At 38.0% G+C, this 21,015-nt stretch overlaps 1 protein-coding gene across 1 annotated transcript; it reads left to right on the top strand.

Annotated features, from left to right (window-relative positions):
• The first annotated feature begins 6,310 nt into the window (after positions 1 to 6,310).
• On the top strand, positions 6,311 to 20,396 carry LOC139712730 (calmodulin). Its single transcript, XM_071624527.1, has 6 exons — positions 6,311 to 6,473; positions 10,426 to 10,456; positions 14,385 to 14,528; positions 16,875 to 17,001; positions 17,363 to 17,478; positions 19,152 to 20,396. Exons 1-6 carry the CDS (start codon positions 6,471 to 6,473, stop codon positions 19,178 to 19,180), a joined length of 450 nt encoding a protein of 149 aa, XP_071480628.1. The 5' UTR covers positions 6,311 to 6,470; the 3' UTR covers positions 19,181 to 20,396.
• Positions 20,397 to 21,015: the final 619 nt, after the last annotated feature.

The raw sequence follows: 21,015 nt of genomic DNA, 5'->3' as shown, positions 1-21,015 counted from the left end.
GGGAATTGTAGAGGATATACAGACACAAGATATTTGTAAGAAGATTTATTTTGAATTGATATTGACGTCTGGCAGTATAAAGCCCCACCCCTCTTCCTCCACTCTTCCTTCTGATATCAAGTTGTGGAATTGTATGGGAGGAAAAGTAGAGTAGAATATTATCGAAGAGCGTTGTTCGATGATTATTAGGTGTTCTTCACTACAGGCATTAATACACGCAGAGCACCAGAAGGAAACATACACAAAAGAAGCAAACACACACGCACACACAAGCACACAAACACAAACATACACATTCTGTTCGCATTTGATTTTTTTTCTTTATTTTTCACCTTCATCTTCTTTTACAGCATGAAAAGTTTTACTGATGAGTTTTTATTTCCAGCTTTACTTTTAGATACAGACTCATGGAACCAATAAACATGACATAATGATACAAACACGAACACAGACACACATCACACACTCAAATAAATGCTTGTGTGAATAATATATATATATATATATATATATATATATATATATATATATATATATATATATATATATATATATATAATTATTAGTATCTATTATTATTATTATGTTCATCACATGTATGTATATATAAACATAATATGTATCTGATAAATACAGGTACATTGTGCATACACATAAAAGAGAAAGCGAGGGAGAGAGAGCAAGAGAAAGTAACGTTCTCTATCTTCCAAAGATATGAACCCACTTTTGTTTTTTTCTTCGGAAAAGCGTCAATCACTTTCGCAAGTATAACGGCTTAGTGAATTCGTTACTATGTAAACAAAATTGATGGCTGAACGCTCGTCTCAACTTGAAAGCACTGTCTCCCGATATTCAGCGTTATATTGGATGGATGCGGAATTCCAAATTTGTCGAAGACTGTTCTCTCCATCCTCTTCGTCGTCAACGACGTGATAACAACATCCTATGATGGATTCACAGTGCGCATTCTTACTCCCGCGCTGGTGCGATATGGCGCAACCGTGGTTTGCCGTTTGATGTTGAGGCTTATCTCGGCGTTCCGAGCATACCAGAAGACGATGCGCTAATTGGTGGTTGTATGCTACGGATAATTGGTTCTTCGTAAAAGAACTTTGGCGTTCTTTATTAGTCAGCACTGGTCACTGTACTAACCGTATCATGACGAGCCTGGCTTGGAAGGAGCTTGCGTTGCGTTAGATCTTTCCTGAAACATTTTCCCTGTCTTTCTCCTGTCTGTCCTACCCAGAGTGATACACGATAGCGATATTCAATAATGATTGCTTTCGCAATGACCGTTGCTTTGTTAACACTTAGGAAGAAGTTCTTGCCAAATTTATCAATTCGCAACCATTTTCCTGGTTTGTCAAAATGCAACGTATAGTAGTGAGAGATGAGGTGCTTCGCAGAGCCAATCTAATGTTTCATTAATAGCTTATTCAGCCGTACGTATATCAAGAGTATGTTTCATTCAAATCTCGGAATATACAATTGTACTTTGTCATTCAAACTGTTCATGAGTCCTGGCTCTATACTGGAAACGTGTTGCCATGAAATTTATTCTTGATTCTTGATTCTTAAGGATGGGAAGTACAATTAAACTTAGATATTTTGTTTTGTTGTTTTGAAACATTGATTCACGAAATATGCTCTCTTCAGGATAATAAATGCAGACATTAGTTTGCTTCTCCCCTTAAATCTCTCCATACTCTCTGTCCCTCTCATTCGCTCTCTTAACATATATCATTTTCTGAGAGCTAAAACTACATTCTTTCTGCTTATAACGCGACAACACACTTTGAATTTTGCACAATTAGGGGTAAATAAGGAGACACTTGTCACAGAAACATGTGATGAATGATGAAAAAGTTATATGGGTTTTTTAAATAAATATGCGAAGCACTTTGTACAATTCAGGTAGTTGTTTGTGCTTCTATATTCATTTCTTTGCAGTTGGCGTCACTATACGGGTAATGATATTCTAAATATAGCTCCTATTTACAACTGAGCTCTTCAAATAATACCCCTACGTCTTTGTGCATCAAAATTGACGTGGCGTATATGTCAAAGTTCTGTTGCCTCTTCCGAATATGAATTAATAATTCACAAAGACATCTCATCCAAGACAAAAGGGAATTCTTTATCATTTAGAGGGCTGCACTCAAAGTAAGACAAGAATCGCAGCGTTGGAGAAATACGGGGCTTTGTGGTGACAAGATAGCATCCATGTACAACTCACCAAGTTGTTTACATTTTCGAACTTTTTCTCTCTTCCTATTTCACACATGCACCCTTTAGTCATGGTAGAATGGTACTGAGTATTTCACACATTCCGCCAATGAATGATTACATACTTAATTGAAGAAAATACAACCACACGAATGATTACTAAAATCATTCGTAGTTTGAAGATTAAAGGACTTTTTTTTTACTTACTTTACTTTTTGCGCATGACATTGTACGCTAGCAGCTTGTGTGTGTGTGTATGTTTCCTATATCGCAAACTTAGAAAAAATAGATTCAGTACGCAAAGTTCCCAGTTCTTATATCGCGAAGGTACGAAACCTCAGATGGAGCAAATATAGAACCTCAAGCGTTCAGTTGTCGGTAATAATAGAGATAAGAGGGTCTAAAGTCAACACATAATCAGTGTTCGAAAAAGCTTAGGTCATATTGAATTTTCGCTCAATGAGCAAACACGGACGAGAGAGGGAGATAGAGGGAAAAAGGAGGTATAGAAAGGCAAAGAAAGATATAGAGAGACAGACAGAGAGGGGGAGAGGCGGAGAGAAAGAGAGCGAGGGGTGCAATGGAACAGTGTCGCATCTCCCATCTGTGATTTTGAGACCGCCGGCCTCGTTTAACATCTAATGCCACACATGTCAGAGTCGTACACTCTTTCCGCCACTCTGCCTCCTCACCAAGAATCCCAGATGCAGAGTCGCTTTTGCATTGGATGCACGCCACCATCAACACACATGCGTGCACCCCCCGCTGCCCTTCCGTCTATTCCTTCGGATTATGATTGTCGTGTATACATGCAATGCTTTTCTCTCTTTGGCGGGGTTTTATGCGCATTGCGGCAAAACGATGGCCTACGTCAGTGAGTGCATTGTGGGATAGGATTGCGGTGTAGCAAATGTCGCATTGCAGTTGATCAATGGACCAATCAGAGATGCATATCCGTCGCCTGCTTCCCGCCTTGGATGCTGGGAGTGAAGATTTGGTGATTTTTAAACAGGAATATTACTGGAGTCAACGAAGAAAAATAATTCTTGATTTTGTCGTGGAAAATTTGCACAAAATGGTAATGACATGCGACGGTGGCTATTCGAGTAGGCTCGCGAGACGAGTGGTCGCGATTAATAACGCTGAATTCGTTGTTGATCTGCGTCTTTAGATCGCAGTTTTAGGCAATGATTTATCACTCCGATTTCATGTATCACTTTCCCTTCTTCCTCTTACAAAATAATATTGCATATATATATATATATATACAATGTATAGGCCATATATATATATATATATATATATATATATATTCATATTAGGAATGGTTGAAAGTAATAACAGTATTATTTGTGTAAACGAGTTATTCTTAAATCAAAGTCGGTAGGTATACCTAATGGGAAAAAGACCTTCATTCAGGTCATTTTTCAAGTCATTCAGTGTATCAGGAAACTATTCTGCTTTGTGTGTGTGTGTGGTTTTTTTTTTCTCATCTAATGCCTAGTCTGCAACGTTTATTATTTTCAATATTTGTTCATTAATTTCAATAATGTCACAATACCGTCAGGCTATTTTGGATTAAAAGTTTCTTGTATGAGTGACTGATTAGGTGTGGGACAGCATGTGCGTGTGTGTATGTGTGTATGTGAGCGCGCACGTGTATGTGTGTATGTGAGCGTGCACGTGTATGAATAGGGAATCTACGCATTAGAAAGCAAAATATTACTTCATCTTGATGAAAGTTTATGGCTTAAATAAAGGAAATATATTTCTTTGGAAATTTCCATACAATCAACATTTCTTAGAATGCAATAACTTGTTAGAATGCATATATACATGCAAGTTTTAAATCAGTTATTAAATTGTAATACACTAAGCGAAATCTTTCATCAATGTGCACAAGTTCCTGACTGCATATAACTTTTTACAATGTTTATTTCCATTACATAGAATAGGTGCGACGTTTTACCATGTTTATGTTCAGATTTTTGATGCCGAAGAATCAAAATCATATCAAAGCTGGGTTGATTTTTTTTTTTTTTAATTACGGGTAAAGTGCGTTCCGTATAAATGATACACAGACGTGTAAGCGTCTTTGTTTGTTCTAAAAGAAAGCACGATTACTGTTATTATTACTGTCGTCACCATCATCATTAATGTTATTATCATTATTATTATGATTATTATAATTATTATTACTATTATTATTATTATTATCATCATGATCATCATCATCATCGTCACTACTATCATTATTTTTGGAATCATAAAAGCTGTAAAAATGAAAACTACATCAAACAAACGCAAGCATGATATTTGAAAGGGTAAACCGTTTCTTTGATAATAGATCAAAAAGATACTTTTTGTATTCGGATCCAAAGCCCTCTTCTTCTTTTTTTCGTCAACGGTGATATACATACAAATGAAAACTACATCAAACAAACGCAAGCATGATATTTGAAAGGGTAAACAGTTTCTTTGATAATAGATCAGAGAGATATTTTTTTTTTGTATCCGGATCTAAAGCCCTCTTTTTTTCGTCAACGGTGATATGTTTGCCTTTGGAGAGAAAATGTGTAGACTGTTTGTATATCTAATCACGAAGATCACGTCTGGAGGAATACAATTACAAAATATGGCAGAGGGAGGAAGAAATCCATACAGTCAGTCATGCTCGTAAATCAAGTTCGATTAGACTTTATCATCTCAAGTAGTCAATCGTCAGCTACACGTTACGTTAAGAGGCGCGGTCAGTGACGTGAAGTATTAATGACACGTTATAAGTCTAAATGATCAAAGATCACAATCATCTAACTCATAGTTAATGTTTTACTGTAGTTTAAATATGACGTTGTTACCACTGTGTGCAAGTTACGCTTTCCGTTGTTCTTGAGCTGCTAATTTACGCAAACAACGACTCCCACATTTGCCTAGATGTCTTTCATATTGTCTTTAGTGCAGAAAAAAAACAATAACAACACGCGAACTCACTAACAAAGAACAAAATTCAAGCAATTAATATCATTCTCGTTAGCGTCATCTTTTATTTGTGGTACGTGATTGCCTTTCCATCTCAACAGAGACTACAAGAGAAATTTCTGATTTATTCGATACGGATAAATTCACTCAATACCACCCCTCCCCTCGAAAAAAGAAAAATGACCGAGAAAATAAGAAATAATGCAAGGAATAATATCGATTACGTGGCTGACGTAAAAGGCGGTGACATTTACTGTAAAGAAATCGAGATCCTCTAAAGACGCGCGTTCTTCATTTGCATAATATCCCCACCTGCTATCATAATACTTCTATCTCTCTTTCTAACAATCTTATTTTGATCTTTCCTTCTTTTCCGCTTGTATGTTCAATATTCTATCGTGCCTAGTTCTCAATTGGTAACCTCTTTATGCGATAGTGACTATATTTCAATAAATAAGGACAAACAGAAAACACGTGTCTCTGATTGGTGTGTATGATAAAAGGTAATGATCACTGAAGTTCCTTGAATAGTGTACTCCACCCTACCCCAAAGAATTACCCCCTCCCCTCCCCCCCCCAACAAAAAAAAAACAACAACAACAACAACGAACAAACAAACAAACAATCGAAGAACGTCCCCTTGGAAACCCATAACTGATGTCCGAGAGAAATAGACATTAGTGAAACCCTTTTTTATTTCTGGTTCATCAAATTTATCAGTTGATGAATATGTATTTCCGTGGATGAGAAGAGAGAACGCAGCAACAGAGGGTCGTACCATGTGTTGCACACAGGATCCATGGCAAAGCCAAAGATATGAAATAAAAACGTAAAGTACCGTTAAAAAAAAAACGTACCAAAGCGAGCAAATATACATCAACACGCATTATATCGCATTTTACACACGCATACACATACAAAGGCACGCACACACAGAACACACACACACACACACAAACACTCGCACATGCACTCTTGAGAACCCTCATAGGTACCAACATAAGACCGTACGGCACTCGTCGCACAGCGAGATTAGATCTTGAATAATTTATGGGGGGTATTTGCATACAGTAAGTGAATATATAACAGACAAGTACTGCTTATGGGTATCTTTCGCCGCGTGCGTTCTCCGGGAAAATAACTGGCGTGGAGCTATAGGTCGTGAAGAATCATAACGAGCGACTATTCCACCTTGCTCTCCACTGCGCTTTGTTAGTAGCTTCTTCTTGGCGTCTTCGACTCACGTCACGTCCTACAGTTTTAAAATGGTAAGTCTATTCCACATTTATTGTTTTATGCCGTGATTTCAGTTGTCTACAATTGTATATCACATAATTTTTTTTTTAATTCCGATAGTGCTGAAGCATTAAACTTTATCCTTTGAAATAATTCGGTTGCTATGCGCCAGTTGGTGTCTTTGCACTTGTCCGTCATGTGTGTGGTGGGTCTTTTCCCCTCATATTTGCCAAGGATTTTTTTTTTCACTAAATACTGCAAAGTCATGCTACATGCCTTACAACAGAGACTGTAATTGCAAACAGAGAATATGACATTACAATAAGAAATGTCTTATCTAGGGAACATCCTCGGACGTATATACTTAATTCATTGGTTGCGGCTGCAAGTTTTGACTTGGACGGCACTCAATAAATTATGATCAATAACAACTTGCTGCGAGCGCATTGACTCCCCTCACCCGAGGAGGGAGTACTTGTTAATGATCACTTTCATATCACTTTTATGGGCTCGAACGTTTATCGTGTATTCATATGGTCATAAGATGGTTATAATGGAAAGGTATAGAGTATCCGCCGTGTAAAAGAATATTTCCTACACCGAGTAGGTAACCGACGAATCATTAAGTACGATATGATCATAATCCACCCTCCTTGCCCATGCACATCACAATTATTGTTTCAACACACGTTCCAGCACTCATGGCGTGAAAGCCTCCTCATTACAAGCTATTGATGTGCAGTGTAGAGGGTGTAAGCTGGTAAAACATTCACCATGTTGCCTCAAAAGTTCTTGGGTGTTTTTTGTTTTTCTCCTTCAAAAGCATGTTGCTGTCCCATGCCTTCCTAATCGATTCGTGGGGAGACATTGCACACACAAAGTGTGTAAATCCAATAGGTGTAATTGCTATTTTGTCTTCACGCCCACCCTGTTCTCTCTGCCACACACGCACTCGCAAAAATCAATACTCTTATATACTGCAGCTGCTCCCAGCCTGTTGCAGGTCCTGGTATTTGATATAGAAACCCCCAAACCAAATAAGTATTATTGATCTGGTTCATGAGAATCAATGCTCCCGTTTCTTCTGCCACATACTCGTATATACAAATGCTCCCAGCATGTGCATCAACTGCAGACGATACGATATCTATCTATGCCTAAAATGTCTATCCACACGATCCCTTCCTTTAGTGTTTATATCTCTCTCTTTCTTTCTTTCTTCCCAACTCTTCGCCCACGCCTACACATACATACACACACACACACGCATATGTGTTTATACATATATATATATATATATATATATATATATATATATATATATATACTTACATGTATGTTCAGAACAAAAAGAGACATACAGCGAACCTCATTTAGTGTATTTTGTATGATGAATGTTAAGCTCTTAGATACAGCAAAACCTTAAGAGTGCAATGATGAATACCTACATGTAAATGCTGTAAGGCTATTTCAATAGTACTGTTCTTTCGACACACAACTTTATGTAAAGTGAAAGGTAACAGACATCTGCATATTCATCATCAAATATCTAGATGATTCTTTTACCAATTACACAACTTTCATCCAATATCGTCAGTTATCGTCTTCATCATGAGAAGATTATAATTACAATTATTTTGATTGTTGTATAGGTGTTTGTCTTCAATACATCATGGACGCGCAGTCTTCTGTGTGTATATATCGGTGGCTATTATAGTCAGCAACCACAGTGTCGTATCCCATGCATTTGCCCTTGTGTATTTTTCGTGTTGCCATCAATTAGAAGTCATTGCCCAATTACGGGAAGTGCCCCTACAGTCTAGGGATAAATGACACTCACATGAAACTGTGATGTGGAGGACGGTTTAGAATATGAGATGACTCGGTGACGAGCTGCACATTATGTATAATAATATGTATACCGTTATGGTCTTATAGCAGTATGCTATAGTGGTAGTGTGATAAGCATTGCGAGCAGAGCCATTTCAATTGCACGTCTTAGATTCATATTTCATCAACTTCTGTGCACTTTTATAGATGCCGAGGTCATGATACTGTGTTATGCTCTGCGTTTGTAAAGGCGTATATGGAAACGAATATGACACGCTTCAATGACGCCTTTATTGATTAGCTGGTTCAAAATGAGATCTATAAATCATTAGGTGATTGTTAAAGGGAGTATCGCTCTAGGCGATGTAAAAATAAAAGGACTTTGATACAAGCAGTTACCTTCCTGTAAATTTCCAATATTACAGAGAGGAGGGGGTTGGGGAGAGACCCAGGGGAGAGAGAAAGGGAGATACAGCGGCACTTAGACGCTTAACCGGTCATGTTTCTACACCCTGCGGGAAGATGGGGAGGGGGGTTTATCGAGCGTTTTGTCAGATTTTTTTTTCTGACAAATTTATTTTGCTCTCAGCCGATCAGATGCAAGGAATTCAGATAGAAAATGCTTGACGGAATGCCCCCTGATCTCATGACTTTACCATATATTATATACTTCAGACACTCGTGATACTGTTTTACAGAGAATGACCAATGTCACATGGTAGGGCGTGGTCTGTGTCATTAGGTATTATACGGATTAAACGACAAAAGTCATTTTCCATTATAATATTCATCTACACACTGTTTTTTCCTCTAAGGCCTCCTGGGCCAAACCCAATGATAATTCTTCGCGAGTCCAGAACAATAAACTCGGATTGCTCTTCTTTTATCAGTCAAAATAGAGAAGAGCAAAAGAGTTTTGGTCCATTGATACTTTTCAAGACAGCTGAAAGCATGCAGTAATTAAGTCTTTGATTTAGAGAAATCTTCACTTTGAACGAACAATGGAAATGAGCCAACTATACATCATTCCTATCCAACATGATTATAAGCTAGCGAGAAATGACCTGCTCTATTATTCGCCGTGATAAGCTTACACAGAAACACGTGTTCAAAGGATTAGAGGCGAGATTACAGAGTGCAACCTTTTCTAGATTTGTAAGTATGGATTGAAAAACTATGAAAGTAAGAAGATTGAGAAGTAGGAGAAATATACATCATGGGAATGTGATGCGCTCTGAGGCACAACTGCGTAAACAGTATGAACAGAGAGAATGAGAATGAGAAAAGAATGCAACGGACCGAGGAAACCAAAAGCAAACTTTCGCTTTTTCAAAGACATGAAATCCCTACAACTGTGGGTAAGTCATGCATATAAGATACATAAATTCATATAAGGTACTTTTACATAAAGACACATACAGCGATATATCTACAATATTATATTACTCGGAGGATATACAATGTAGTATATCTCTACATACACACTTAATCTGTGCAAGAGTAATTTACGCCTGTAATCATGATACACTTCCATCCCGTCAAAAATTACAAAAATTGCGTACGCATTCAACATCGTTTACTTCCTCTATGATTTTCCTTCATGGAGCAATGAACCAGTGTTCTTTGGCTTCCGTGCACATTCACTCCTCGAACAGCCAACTCCAATGGGCTTGTCACGGATTTTAGAATAAGAAAAGAAGGCTCTCCTGAGCGCATCGATTCTGCTCCTATTTCCCTCTCGATTTGCCGGAGGCGGTATTTCAAATGGCAGGTGAAGGTGGACGTGGTTTTGTCATGCAATGCACATGGTTATTCAACACCCATCTTTGGCGCTCGGAGGTAAAGATCGGGCGAGAGCTTCAAAAAAGAAAGAGAACACAGAAAAATGCGCATTGTTCGAGTCATATCGTTTACGCCAGCTCTACACGTGAAAAAGACTGCTCAAGAAACTGTCTCGATAAAAGAGTAAATGTAAAGAGACAATAGTTATAAGTATTCGAATGTCTCTTTTGACAAGAGCCAACTCCCCCACCCCCATGACACCCTATTTCTCTCTCGCTCCTGCAATTTGCGTGTATTGATTTTGATGCTCATAAAATCTTCGTTTTCTTTTCTTTTCTTTATCTTTTTTTTCCATTTCCTTTCTTCCTACAGGCAGATCAGCTTACAGAAGAACAAATTGCGGGTAAGTCATCCCCTGCACAAGGCTCTTTAGCCTTTGTTCAGACACGTTAAAGATGAACTACAAATTGTAAATACCATGCGATCGCCATCATTACCAGTACCTCCCTAAATCATTCTTGAATATATAGCAAGTGGTATAACATTGCAATTTAACAACTTCAAACGTAGGCCTGTATAGATCACTGATCACGGCTATTAACGAGGCTACCATGGTGAAAAAAACCTCAATACCTGCCCTTCGTGTGCAGTGAAATTTCCAAAGGCTGGTGGCGAGAATGATCATGAAATTGTCATCATGAATCATGGCTGTAGGCAGGGTTGCGAATATTGGCTATTATACCAAAATGTGCAAACTAGAGTAACCATAATGTGGTTTTGGAAATAGCTTGGAATAGATAAAAACAAAAAGAACACAGACTTAGGATGGAATCAAAGAATATATCATGTATATGGCACAGCTGAATCGCTCACGTGATGTCAAACTACTCATCAAATTTCTAACGTGCCCGGGAAGGGCCAAATTCGGTGGTTGCATTTTTTTTTTTTTTTTTTGTGTGGGGGGGGGGGGGGGAGGGTGTTTTTAAGCATTTCTTTGTGCATGAACATCAAGGTCACATAATATCGCAATCACATGGTGATGAAATATCATAAAATTTTGACGACTTTTTGCTCTTTCCTTTTGTTTCGACCACGACCTCTTCTTGAATTGGTGCCTAGCTTCCTTACCAATCTCTTCAAAAGCCAACGTCGCACTACGCTACAAGGGAGGGGGGGGGGGGTGGCATAAGTCCGACGATATGAAGATAACGGATTGAGAGAAAAATCCGCATGTAAAGGTTGATTCCCTGTGACGTCATGTTCACAAACGCCGACTCCACCGAGTTAATGCATAACGCATTAGCGGCTTTAAAGATCGTATCATCGCTGATAATGAGTGGAATAAATAAACAGTATTAGTGCAGGTCGCGCACGCCCCGCGCGCGTTTGTCAATCAGAGGCAAAGCGGCCACTACTGCCAGAGACTGCGTAAAATATACAGAACGTCTTATACAGTGCCAAGTGATTTGATTGGCTGCGTCGTGTATGCTGTCAATGTCCCTTATTTGTTTCATGCAGAAGTCTAAGCAATTTACTTGTCCAATTTGAATATATTAACTCGATCTCCATTCTCCATTCTGGGCAAAGATGGAAAATATTCATTCTTTGAACCGTTTAAACAGTATAAGGAGAGACACAGAGTTAAAGGAAATCAAGGTAGCGAAGCAATGAAATATATTGCCGAAGAAGTCAAGAAGAGAAGCTTCCTTATTCCTGCTCTGATTGGTTTTCTTTTCTCGTTCTCTCTCTGTTAAGCAAAAACACCCATACACTAAAAGGACACATACTGATACAAATGTTAATGCCCTGAATTTCTATTATGTGAGTCCATGATACTATGATTGATCGCTACACTATAAAGAGGCATTATTCTTTGGCATCATTAGGGTTATCCACCGTCGTACATGCACGGCGTCGTCGGCACGTTATATTGCATGTCATGGTTTGTTCAAGGAATTGCATTCTAGTCTTATCGAGTTAGCATACCGGGTATCGCAGAGCAAATAGTTGGCTCGACATGACTGTTGTGTAAGGGGTGTGGCGCCAAGATATTGTGTTCAGAACTCATATTAGTGTGTGTGTGTGTGTGTGTGTGTGTGAGGTGTGTCTGTGTCTGTATCTGTATCTGATCAAACTGTGTTTGTGTGCGTGTGTGTGTTTACAATCTCCGTCTTCTTCTTCTCCTCCATGAAATGATTTCGTTATCTCCTTCGTTATCATGGCACAGAAGTCTTTGACATTACAAACATTCCTCTCACTGCATTTTGACCTTTTCCCCGGAAAGAAACCTGCTGTTAGTCTCTTTCATTTTGGCAATCAATGGTACCCTTGCTCAGACGCAGTGTGTAAGTTGTTATATAATTTACTTTCTTGGAAATTGCGAGTATTATGTGAGAATCAACTGATAAAATCCTTGTGTATGCCATGTGTTCACAAAATTATGTGAATGAAATCTATTTATGGCAGTGAAGTTGTAATAATATCACTAATTAGAGCGATGTTTTTAAACGGCAGAAGCACAGTCACAGTAGTTCAGTATAAGTCCCCATATCATGACAACCTCAAAATATTATGAGTTGAGATTTTAGGTTCATTAACATTTATATCCACTTTACTAATAAAAATTACACAAAATGTACACATGGAAGTTTTAAACATAACTGGTAATGATTTACACATAATAATAAAAAAAGTTATTACAAGTTGATGACAAGTAAAGATTACCAGTTTTGAAGTAAGTAGACACAAACTGATATATACAATCTTAAGGTATTGTTTTTAAATCATGACCTAAAAATTTAAATGTTTTTAATCATGACCTAAAAGAATTGGAGAGGCAGAACAGAAAATAAAGTGTGTATCGGTATATACATATATATATATATCATGGCTCGACACTAACTTTTTTGTTTGGTGGCCCGATGGGGCCACCAAAATCCTAAATTTCAAATTTTTGGTGGCCCGAGAGAAAAATTTGGTGTCCTGAAAAAAAAACCCAATAAAAAACATTAAAAGTCCTTTTTTTAAATGAGTCAAATATTTACGATTTATGATAGTAAGAATTAGAAGTTGGACATATCTACTCATAAATAAACTTCAACAAACTTGCAACACTCACTCTGAGGCATTCATTCAGTCCTTTTCATCCATCCTTTGAACAAACTTAACTGCTAATTTCCGGCGCAAAAAGTTACGAATTTATTGACATACTTTTCAAAAAATTTTGGTGGCCCGAGGCGGGCCACCAAATTTGCCCTTTTTTGAAATTTGGTGGCCCGACTTTCATTTTTGGTGGCCCCGGGCCACCGGGCCACCGTTAGTGTCGAGCCCTGTATATATATATATATATATATATATATATATATATATATATGCATATGTATATATATATGTACATATATATATATATATATATATATATATGCAATTTACAGAATTTTCCTAAGTTTAGTGGGAAAAACCTTAATACTGAAAAGCTGACAAGCTTGTATGGAACAGGTCCCTCGAGGGAGAGAGAGAAAAAAATCGGGGGTAGACGGTACTCTGCGAAAGAAATTTAGATTGTTTATTCTTAACTTTGTATGCAAAGGTTCTTGAAAAGGGGTCATGTACATTTGCATATAGCGCGCGAGTCAACTTTACGCTAAAGCTACCCGTGGAGTCCAGCAATGAAAAATGGAAGTGATCTGTATTCTCATTTTGTTTTCACTCGAAGCGTTTTTGATCATCAGAGCCAATAATCGGTGTATTATGTAGAATTTACATCATGAACATATCAATTTAATCCGTGGGATCCATTTACAACCACATGAATATTGATTTTACACTACAATATTAGTGTAGAGCTGTTTTCCGCCCACAAACGTTGACAAAGATATGAAAAATGTTTGTATGTCTCTGTCTCTCATGCGTATTATCATAGTTGTCAAATTCACAACGGAAAGTATATCAACATGTCACTGTATGGCTTTATACCTCTGCTACTACTACTATTACCACTCTTACTACTACTACTACTATTACTACACTACTTCTGCCACCACCACTTCCACTACTTGTATTACTAAGAGCTTTTTCTTCTACGATAGGGCCGATTGTTTCAGTTACTTATGAGAAAGCACATATTTTGCGCATGAGAGACAATAGTATAGCACAGTAGCACATTATATGGATTTCTTATTATTTTAATGAACAACAATAAAAATGGAACAGGATTGTGCTACACTAATCACACATACAAGAATACATGCAAATTTAATTCAGTTTACCTCACTCTAATGTTTATTCGACATTGACGCACGGTCTTTTCTTTGTTCCATTCTCACCATCAGAATTCAAGGAGGCTTTCTCCCTCTTCGACAAGGATGGTGACGGCACGATTACCACCAAGGAGCTGGGAACTGTGATGCGATCTTTGGGCCAGAACCCCACCGAGGCCGAACTCCAGGACATGATCAACGAAGTCGACGCTGATGGTAAGATTGTCATCGCTACACTCAAATCAAACCTCTTTAATTTGTCAGAATTTATCACTGTGCGTGGATGAGACGCTCAAATCGAATCCACTTTGAACGTAACGTTTCTAGTCTACTGTCTAACGCTTATAGGATATTGCGTTACATGCAAAAATTAATGCAAACTTGTTCCAAATGCTTTAAAAGTATCCGCTTGCGTGGTAATTGTAAATGTAAATGTAAATGTAAATGCAAATACAAATGTAAAGGTAAAGGCATATATAATAATGTAAATGTAAATACAAATATAAATGTAAATACAGACGTAAATGTAAATATATATGTAGATGTATATGTAAATGTAAAATTGAATGTAAATGTAAATATAAATGCAAATCATAGATTGATATAAATATAAATGTAAATGTAAACGTCTAATGGCGCTGGTCATGATCTAGCATTTCACTGATTTTAACTCCGTATCAAACATAGCAAATTCTCTTGTGATTGTGGCATTTAATCGAGTTGCCCCCCTCCCACGTAGTAACATCAAGCTATATTTCATAGGATGAAAGAGATAGAGGGAAATATATAAAGAGAGGCTATATTTGCTATACTCACACTCCCGAGTACAGAGATAATTTTGGTGTGAGATAGAAATATAAACATAGTAGAGACAGAGAGACACAGAGAAAGAGACAGGGAAAGAAAGAAAGAGAATGGAGGCACTGCACACCTCATGGATGACGGCAATCAAATTTTACCGTCTTAACTGTTAACTCACCTTCATAATTATTGAGATTTTGTTTGCACTTCTACGATGTTGAAAACGACAGACTCTTTTTGATCGCGATGACTCCACTGCAAGAATGTGATGTTCGTTCACTCGTTTCTCGATATCATAGTCATGGGATCTGGCCGTGAAGCTCCAGTTGACAAAAGAAGAAGAAGAAGGGAGAGAGATAGATTGGGATTGGGAAGACATAATACCGGCATTACCTGGGGAGAAGGGAGAAAACGGTGGGGGGGGGGGGGTGGTCTGTTGGCTGGCATCCAAAGTGCAAAGTCACTTGGCACCGTAATACCGGTATCAAAACTTGTGTTGATCAGTCACTGCCTGTGCTCCTTTCCGTAATGCGTAGGAATTCTCGTGACGTTTCTTTAGACCCCCTGTCAAGCACATAATGACTCCTGATACATAGGGCTTCAGTGTTACATCTGACAGTTCGTTTCATCCCTGGCGACTTTCTCGTGTCTTACGTTTTAAGGATTACCCCCCCCCCCCCCCCACCCTTCGACAGAATGTCACAGTCACTCCTTGGGGGATCTCATTAACTCGAGAACATCCCTTCAGCAGGCCATATATCACTTTAACGAGGGAATAAATCCAATCAACTTCTTCGTATGGTAGTTGGTCTTCCACATAAAAGCCTCCTGGCGTGCATTCTCGCAAGTCCCGATTGCAGAGCAATTAATTCGTTTATATACTGCCACTCTAAGCCACCATTGATTGGACATTGTGTAATTATCATCTCACTCGTGCACTATAAATCACCGTCAGCATCGTCAGTTGCGTCAATCTTCTTTCCGTACTGAATATATTCAGATATCTGAAAGCTTTGCTTCTCGAATAATTCAGTATAATTAGGCCTACAACTTTAATTGATTATGTGTAAGCACACACCTTACCAAAGTCTAAATAAATATTAAAACTCCTGCGTGAAACATGCATTTGCGCCTTTTATTCTGTGGTAGTTGCCCCAACTTGCCCCAATTCTTACAAAATCGGGACCAAAAATAAAAAGACTTCCAGAGTAGGTTCATGGAAACAATGCCGTGCCGTTGTCGCTATGCTTTATTATCTCAGCTAAGGTTAAAGTTAACTTCTTGTCACAGTATTTCTACCATAATTTTGTACTTTTGTGACGTGTTGTGATGTCAATAAAACAGTTAGATTTCCTCGGTTGTCGATACGCAGCCATTGGTGGTACATGTATATAGGACTCATCGTAGCTCAGAATAAGGAATGTGTTCACTAATGGAAAATAGAGCGTGGTTTTAAATTAACGTGCAATACCTACCTAGATATATTGATTGATTTAGATGATGACGAAACTGCATCATGGAGACAGATGACTTAAAAAGAATCTAAGAAAAACTCTAATGTTTTAATGATCAACTCTGAAGAATATTTCGTTAAGGATTTGACAAGGGCTCCTCTGATTTCTATCAAGTTCACCCACAACTTTATGTATCATTTTCTTCAACACTACGCATTAAAAAAAAAGAATTAAAATCACTTGTACTAGAGGGCTATAATGATTTCCTTCAACCGTCTATTTATTTTTGTGAATCTTATCAAAACAGGAAATGGAACCATCGACTTCCCAGAATTCCTCACGATGATGGCGAGAAAGATGAAGGAGACTGACAGCGAAGAGGAGATCAGGGAAGCCTTCAGAGTGTTCGATAAGGACGGTAATGGCTACATCAGGTAAGCAAAGCCAAATACCTCCAAACTCAATTTTTTTTTCTATCAATTTGCCTTTTTTTTTTCTCCTGTGTGTGTATGTGTGTGTGTCCTCTGTCCCTCTCCTTTTCTCTCTTAGACATAGGCCTATACACTCTCTCACTCATTTCTATACCTGCTTATTCACGTGGTAACATTGTGGCACTAAAATCAATCTCATTCGTTTGAAACTCCTCCCCTTCGTATATATACACCATATTACTGTGTCTATAATTTCACAATATCATCTATAATCATAAACCGCATTCGTTGCTGAATGATACTTATCGTGATGATTGTCATGCATTATTATGACAAAGCGCCCTCTCCCTGTTCTTGACTCTAGCGCAGCTGAACTGCGTCACGTAATGACGAATCTTGGCGAGAAGCTGACCGACGAAGAGGTCGACGAAATGATCAGGGAAGCCGACATCGATGGTGACGGACAGGTCAATTACGAAGGTAGGAAAACGCATTCGGCAGCAAGCTTTATATCAAAACCTGTTTGTTTACATGAGTCATGTATGTTTACTCTGTAATTCGCATCTGATCTGGTAGCTGAAGAAGACTATTTGTGTAAACTTTAAGGGATTATTCAGATAGATTTGATTTCAAACTCGTGTGCGAATCAAAATCATAGCAAATTTTGCTCTGTGAATTGTTGATATTAAGAGCATTTCTCATTGCCGCCTACTCGTCTCCGTCATAATTGCTGTTGATGGCCATAATTTACTCTTAGGGGTGGCCATGTGAATTTTAATACGTATATTTATTTGTTTTGTTTTTTAAATCTTGTCAGTTGTGTTTATTCTTCTACCATTTGATAAAGGCAAGATTGAATTTGGTTGTCAGGAGTCTCGCGGAGAGTGTATTACTGAATGGGTAAAGAAAGCAAAAAAGGATAAAGACATGATATTTGGCATGATTTCAAGAAGACGATAAATTTAAAAAAAACAGTACGGACAAGGTGTACAGGTGGGAAGTCGTACAGGGATATTTCTCTAGAGAAAGGGAGGGAATGAGACAAAAAAAAAGGAGAAAAAGATCGAGAGCAAATAAGCAACGTGACGTAACAGAAGGAAATCAAGGAGGAAGGGGGAAACTTCCACAGAGAAACTGATCGAGTCTTGCCGAAGAGACCCTTGCCCCCAATTAATGTACAAGAATGGCGTCGCCCAAGAGCTCTTGACTTGCCCTCTGCCTAATGTATGCGGCGCCACCGCGTACCAGCGTCATTACAACGATCTTTCTCACTTCTCCGCTCTTACCGTTCTTTGCCCCACTTTTCCTTATCGGTGACGAGAGAAATGAAAGAGTGTTTGTGTTTATGTCTGTAGTTGACGTCAATGACGATGCATTTAGAAGTAGGCATAAACTTTGGAATGATATTTCTCACAAAGAAATTTGAATTTCGCTTACACACACTTGCGCGCATATATATATACACACACACACGCGCGCGCGCGCGCGCGCACTTTGCTGCATTCAAATTCCTTAATAGAATGTGATGTATGTGCGTGTTTTACCGTCCTCACCAAAGGAATTCATCATTCTCTTTCTATTCTTTTGTTTTGTTTTCTTTCTTTTTTGTTCTATGTGTGGGTATAGAGTGTTTTCATATTTCAAAAAAAAATCTAGTTATTTTTCATTCGTGCTCTGCTACTCTCTGATGTTTTTACGTATCATTTTCAAGTCTTGTTACATTCTCTCCGTAATATTGTGTAATGTTGTATTCTTCACGTATTTTTCAATTGTAAAATACGGCAGGAATGACTACTTTTGGATTTACATTGGGAACATCCTTATTTAGAAAATTGTGGGTAAGACGAAGAGATGAATTCACTCCGTTGCAAGGGCTATATCTTAACCGACAAAGTACCAGGGCACTTGTCAATGCTGTAAAACCAAACACTCAATTTAGCAATATTTCAATGTTAGGATTTCTTCATTTTGATTGAGACACAAGCTAAGTTAAAAAGTCTTATCATAATAATTTGGTATCAGAATAACTTGAAGCCCAAAACGCTGCTTTTCTGATCACCAATGATTATTCTTTAATTTAGAAATGACATGAGATATATATACCCAAGACTAAAATGTGCTTTTTCTTCTTTTCTGGGTTAATCATTCTGCAGAGTTCGTCACAATGATGACCTCGAAGTGAGTCCCGTCACCTTTTGACGTCACATCCGGCCGTTTGCCATCCACCGTTTCTACATTCGTCAGTGGAATAGCAGCTGTGATTTTTCTGGGACATGATTTCTGCCAGGGGCTTAATTTCACGTTCAGACTACCAATAAGCCACCGGACGTAAAAGACACACTTTTTATTTTTCAAATAATCTACACTTTCCATTGCGATGGATATCAGTCCGACGTGCATTAAGATCCGGAAGTAAAGACAATCATACAGAATTTTGTGGATATCGGGAGTTTCTGATGTGAACAGCGTATGAGACATCCGTGCTGGCCCTGAGCAGAATCTGTGTATAAAAGGCATACGACCGCGTTCACACTCCTGTGGATAATGTGGTGAAAGTGACAAAGATATACAGAGAGACTCTTGTACAATGTAAAGTTGTGTTTATTTTCTTCTCTCTCTCTCTCTCTCTTTCTCGATCTTTTCTTATCAATATCTTAGAGTGACAATGATGGCACTAGATATCCATTTCTTTAATCTTCAAAGTTTGATTTTCCATGATTCTTATCTTTAAATAGGGTAGATCATTGTTTATCGTGGTCGTGACACTTCTTTAGAGTTGCCACCAATTAAGAAATGAATCAATGTTGCCTAACTACGCCATTTTGATTGTAGGTCTTAGCTCGAACTTTATGAAAATATTCGATATTTGCTTGTTTGGGTAGCCTCTCTGGAAAAAAAGCAATTATCTTGACCTTTGGTTAAACGTTACTTCAATGAATTTGAAGTAATATAAGATTCTCCTTTTGTGTGGGAAATGCTTCGCTTCACCGTTCATGACAGTTGGAGCTTTTTTTTTTTAACCCTCTTGAACTCTTAATTCTGGGAATTGAAATATTAAAAAAAAAACAGTCGGACAGTTGTAACAAATTTCGCTTGTTTGTTTGATTGAAGTAATTGCCCCATGCCGCTGTTTGGTTCAATTCCATTCTTGTTCGTCTTTCAGTATCTGGGTAGACTTGAACATGTTCCTTTCTCTATCACATTCGAGACTGCATTCTGTGTTTTTTCTTCTCTCCCGCAGGGAAAAATTACTCACCAGAAGATTAGATCTGATAAGATTTCATTTTCAAGACAATGTTGATGTACATAGTTTTTTGTTTCCACGGTACGTTTGTTCTCTCAACTGTGTACATAACTCACTTTGTATAAAGTTAAAAGAGGAGAAGAGAGTCTGCGAATCTCTTTCAGTGTGATTTTTTTAGTATATGGCGTACGAGTTAAATTGGCTGAAGTGAGTTGTTCATGATTGCGATGGCGAGCTGGGACCCAGAAGATCCTCTAAGCTCTTTTTTTTTTTTTGGGGGGGGGGGGAGGGAGTGGGCGTTTCAAATACTGTAGTAGATGATACACACACAAATACACCAACATACACAAACAATATGGGTGCAATTATTTCTATGTTCTTGAAGTGTTTGGAACGATTTTTTATTTATTTTTTTTTAAATAATGGCTTTCTGTGGATGACCAGTCTGGGTGGGAATGTATGTGTGTACATGCATTTTATGAATGTGTGTATATTACATGTATGTATGTATGTGTGTGTGTGTGTGTAGGTATGTAGGTATGTATTTATGTGTGATTGTATGTATATGCAGATATGTATGTAGGTAGGTATGCATATCTTATGAATAAGTGCGTTTGTGTGTGTGTGTGTGTGTGTGTTCGTTTGTGTGTAAACCTTGAACCTTTCTAGCAAGACTTTTTAGTTTTTGTCTAATTTTTAATTCTACTTTTTTTCACGTACAATTTTACGTGAATTTCATCGCATATGTTTTCTGCGGCAGCTTTAGATGAGCA

This window comes from Diadema antillarum, unplaced genomic scaffold (assembly GCF_040938485.1).
Source record: "Diadema antillarum isolate AM-2024a unplaced genomic scaffold, OU_Dant_1.0 seq00001849_RagTag, whole genome shotgun sequence".
In the NCBI taxonomy this organism is placed as follows: Eukaryota; Metazoa; Echinodermata; class Echinoidea; order Diadematoida; family Diadematidae; genus Diadema; species Diadema antillarum.
Note: the sequence above shows the minus strand (reverse complement) of the source record. Positions and strands in the feature narration are given on the sequence as shown.

What these genes read in the sequence shown, in the direction of transcription:
- LOC139712730 (XM_071624527.1), top strand. An exon ending in CAACGAAGTCGACGCTGATG is followed by an intron (nt 14,529 to 16,874) that starts GTAAGATTGTCA and finishes TTATCAAAACAG; the next exon opens with GAAATGGAACCATCGACTTC. An exon ending in CGGACAGGTCAATTACGAAG is followed by an intron (nt 17,479 to 19,151) that starts GTAGGAAAACGC and finishes ATCATTCTGCAG; the next exon opens with AGTTCGTCACAATGATGACC.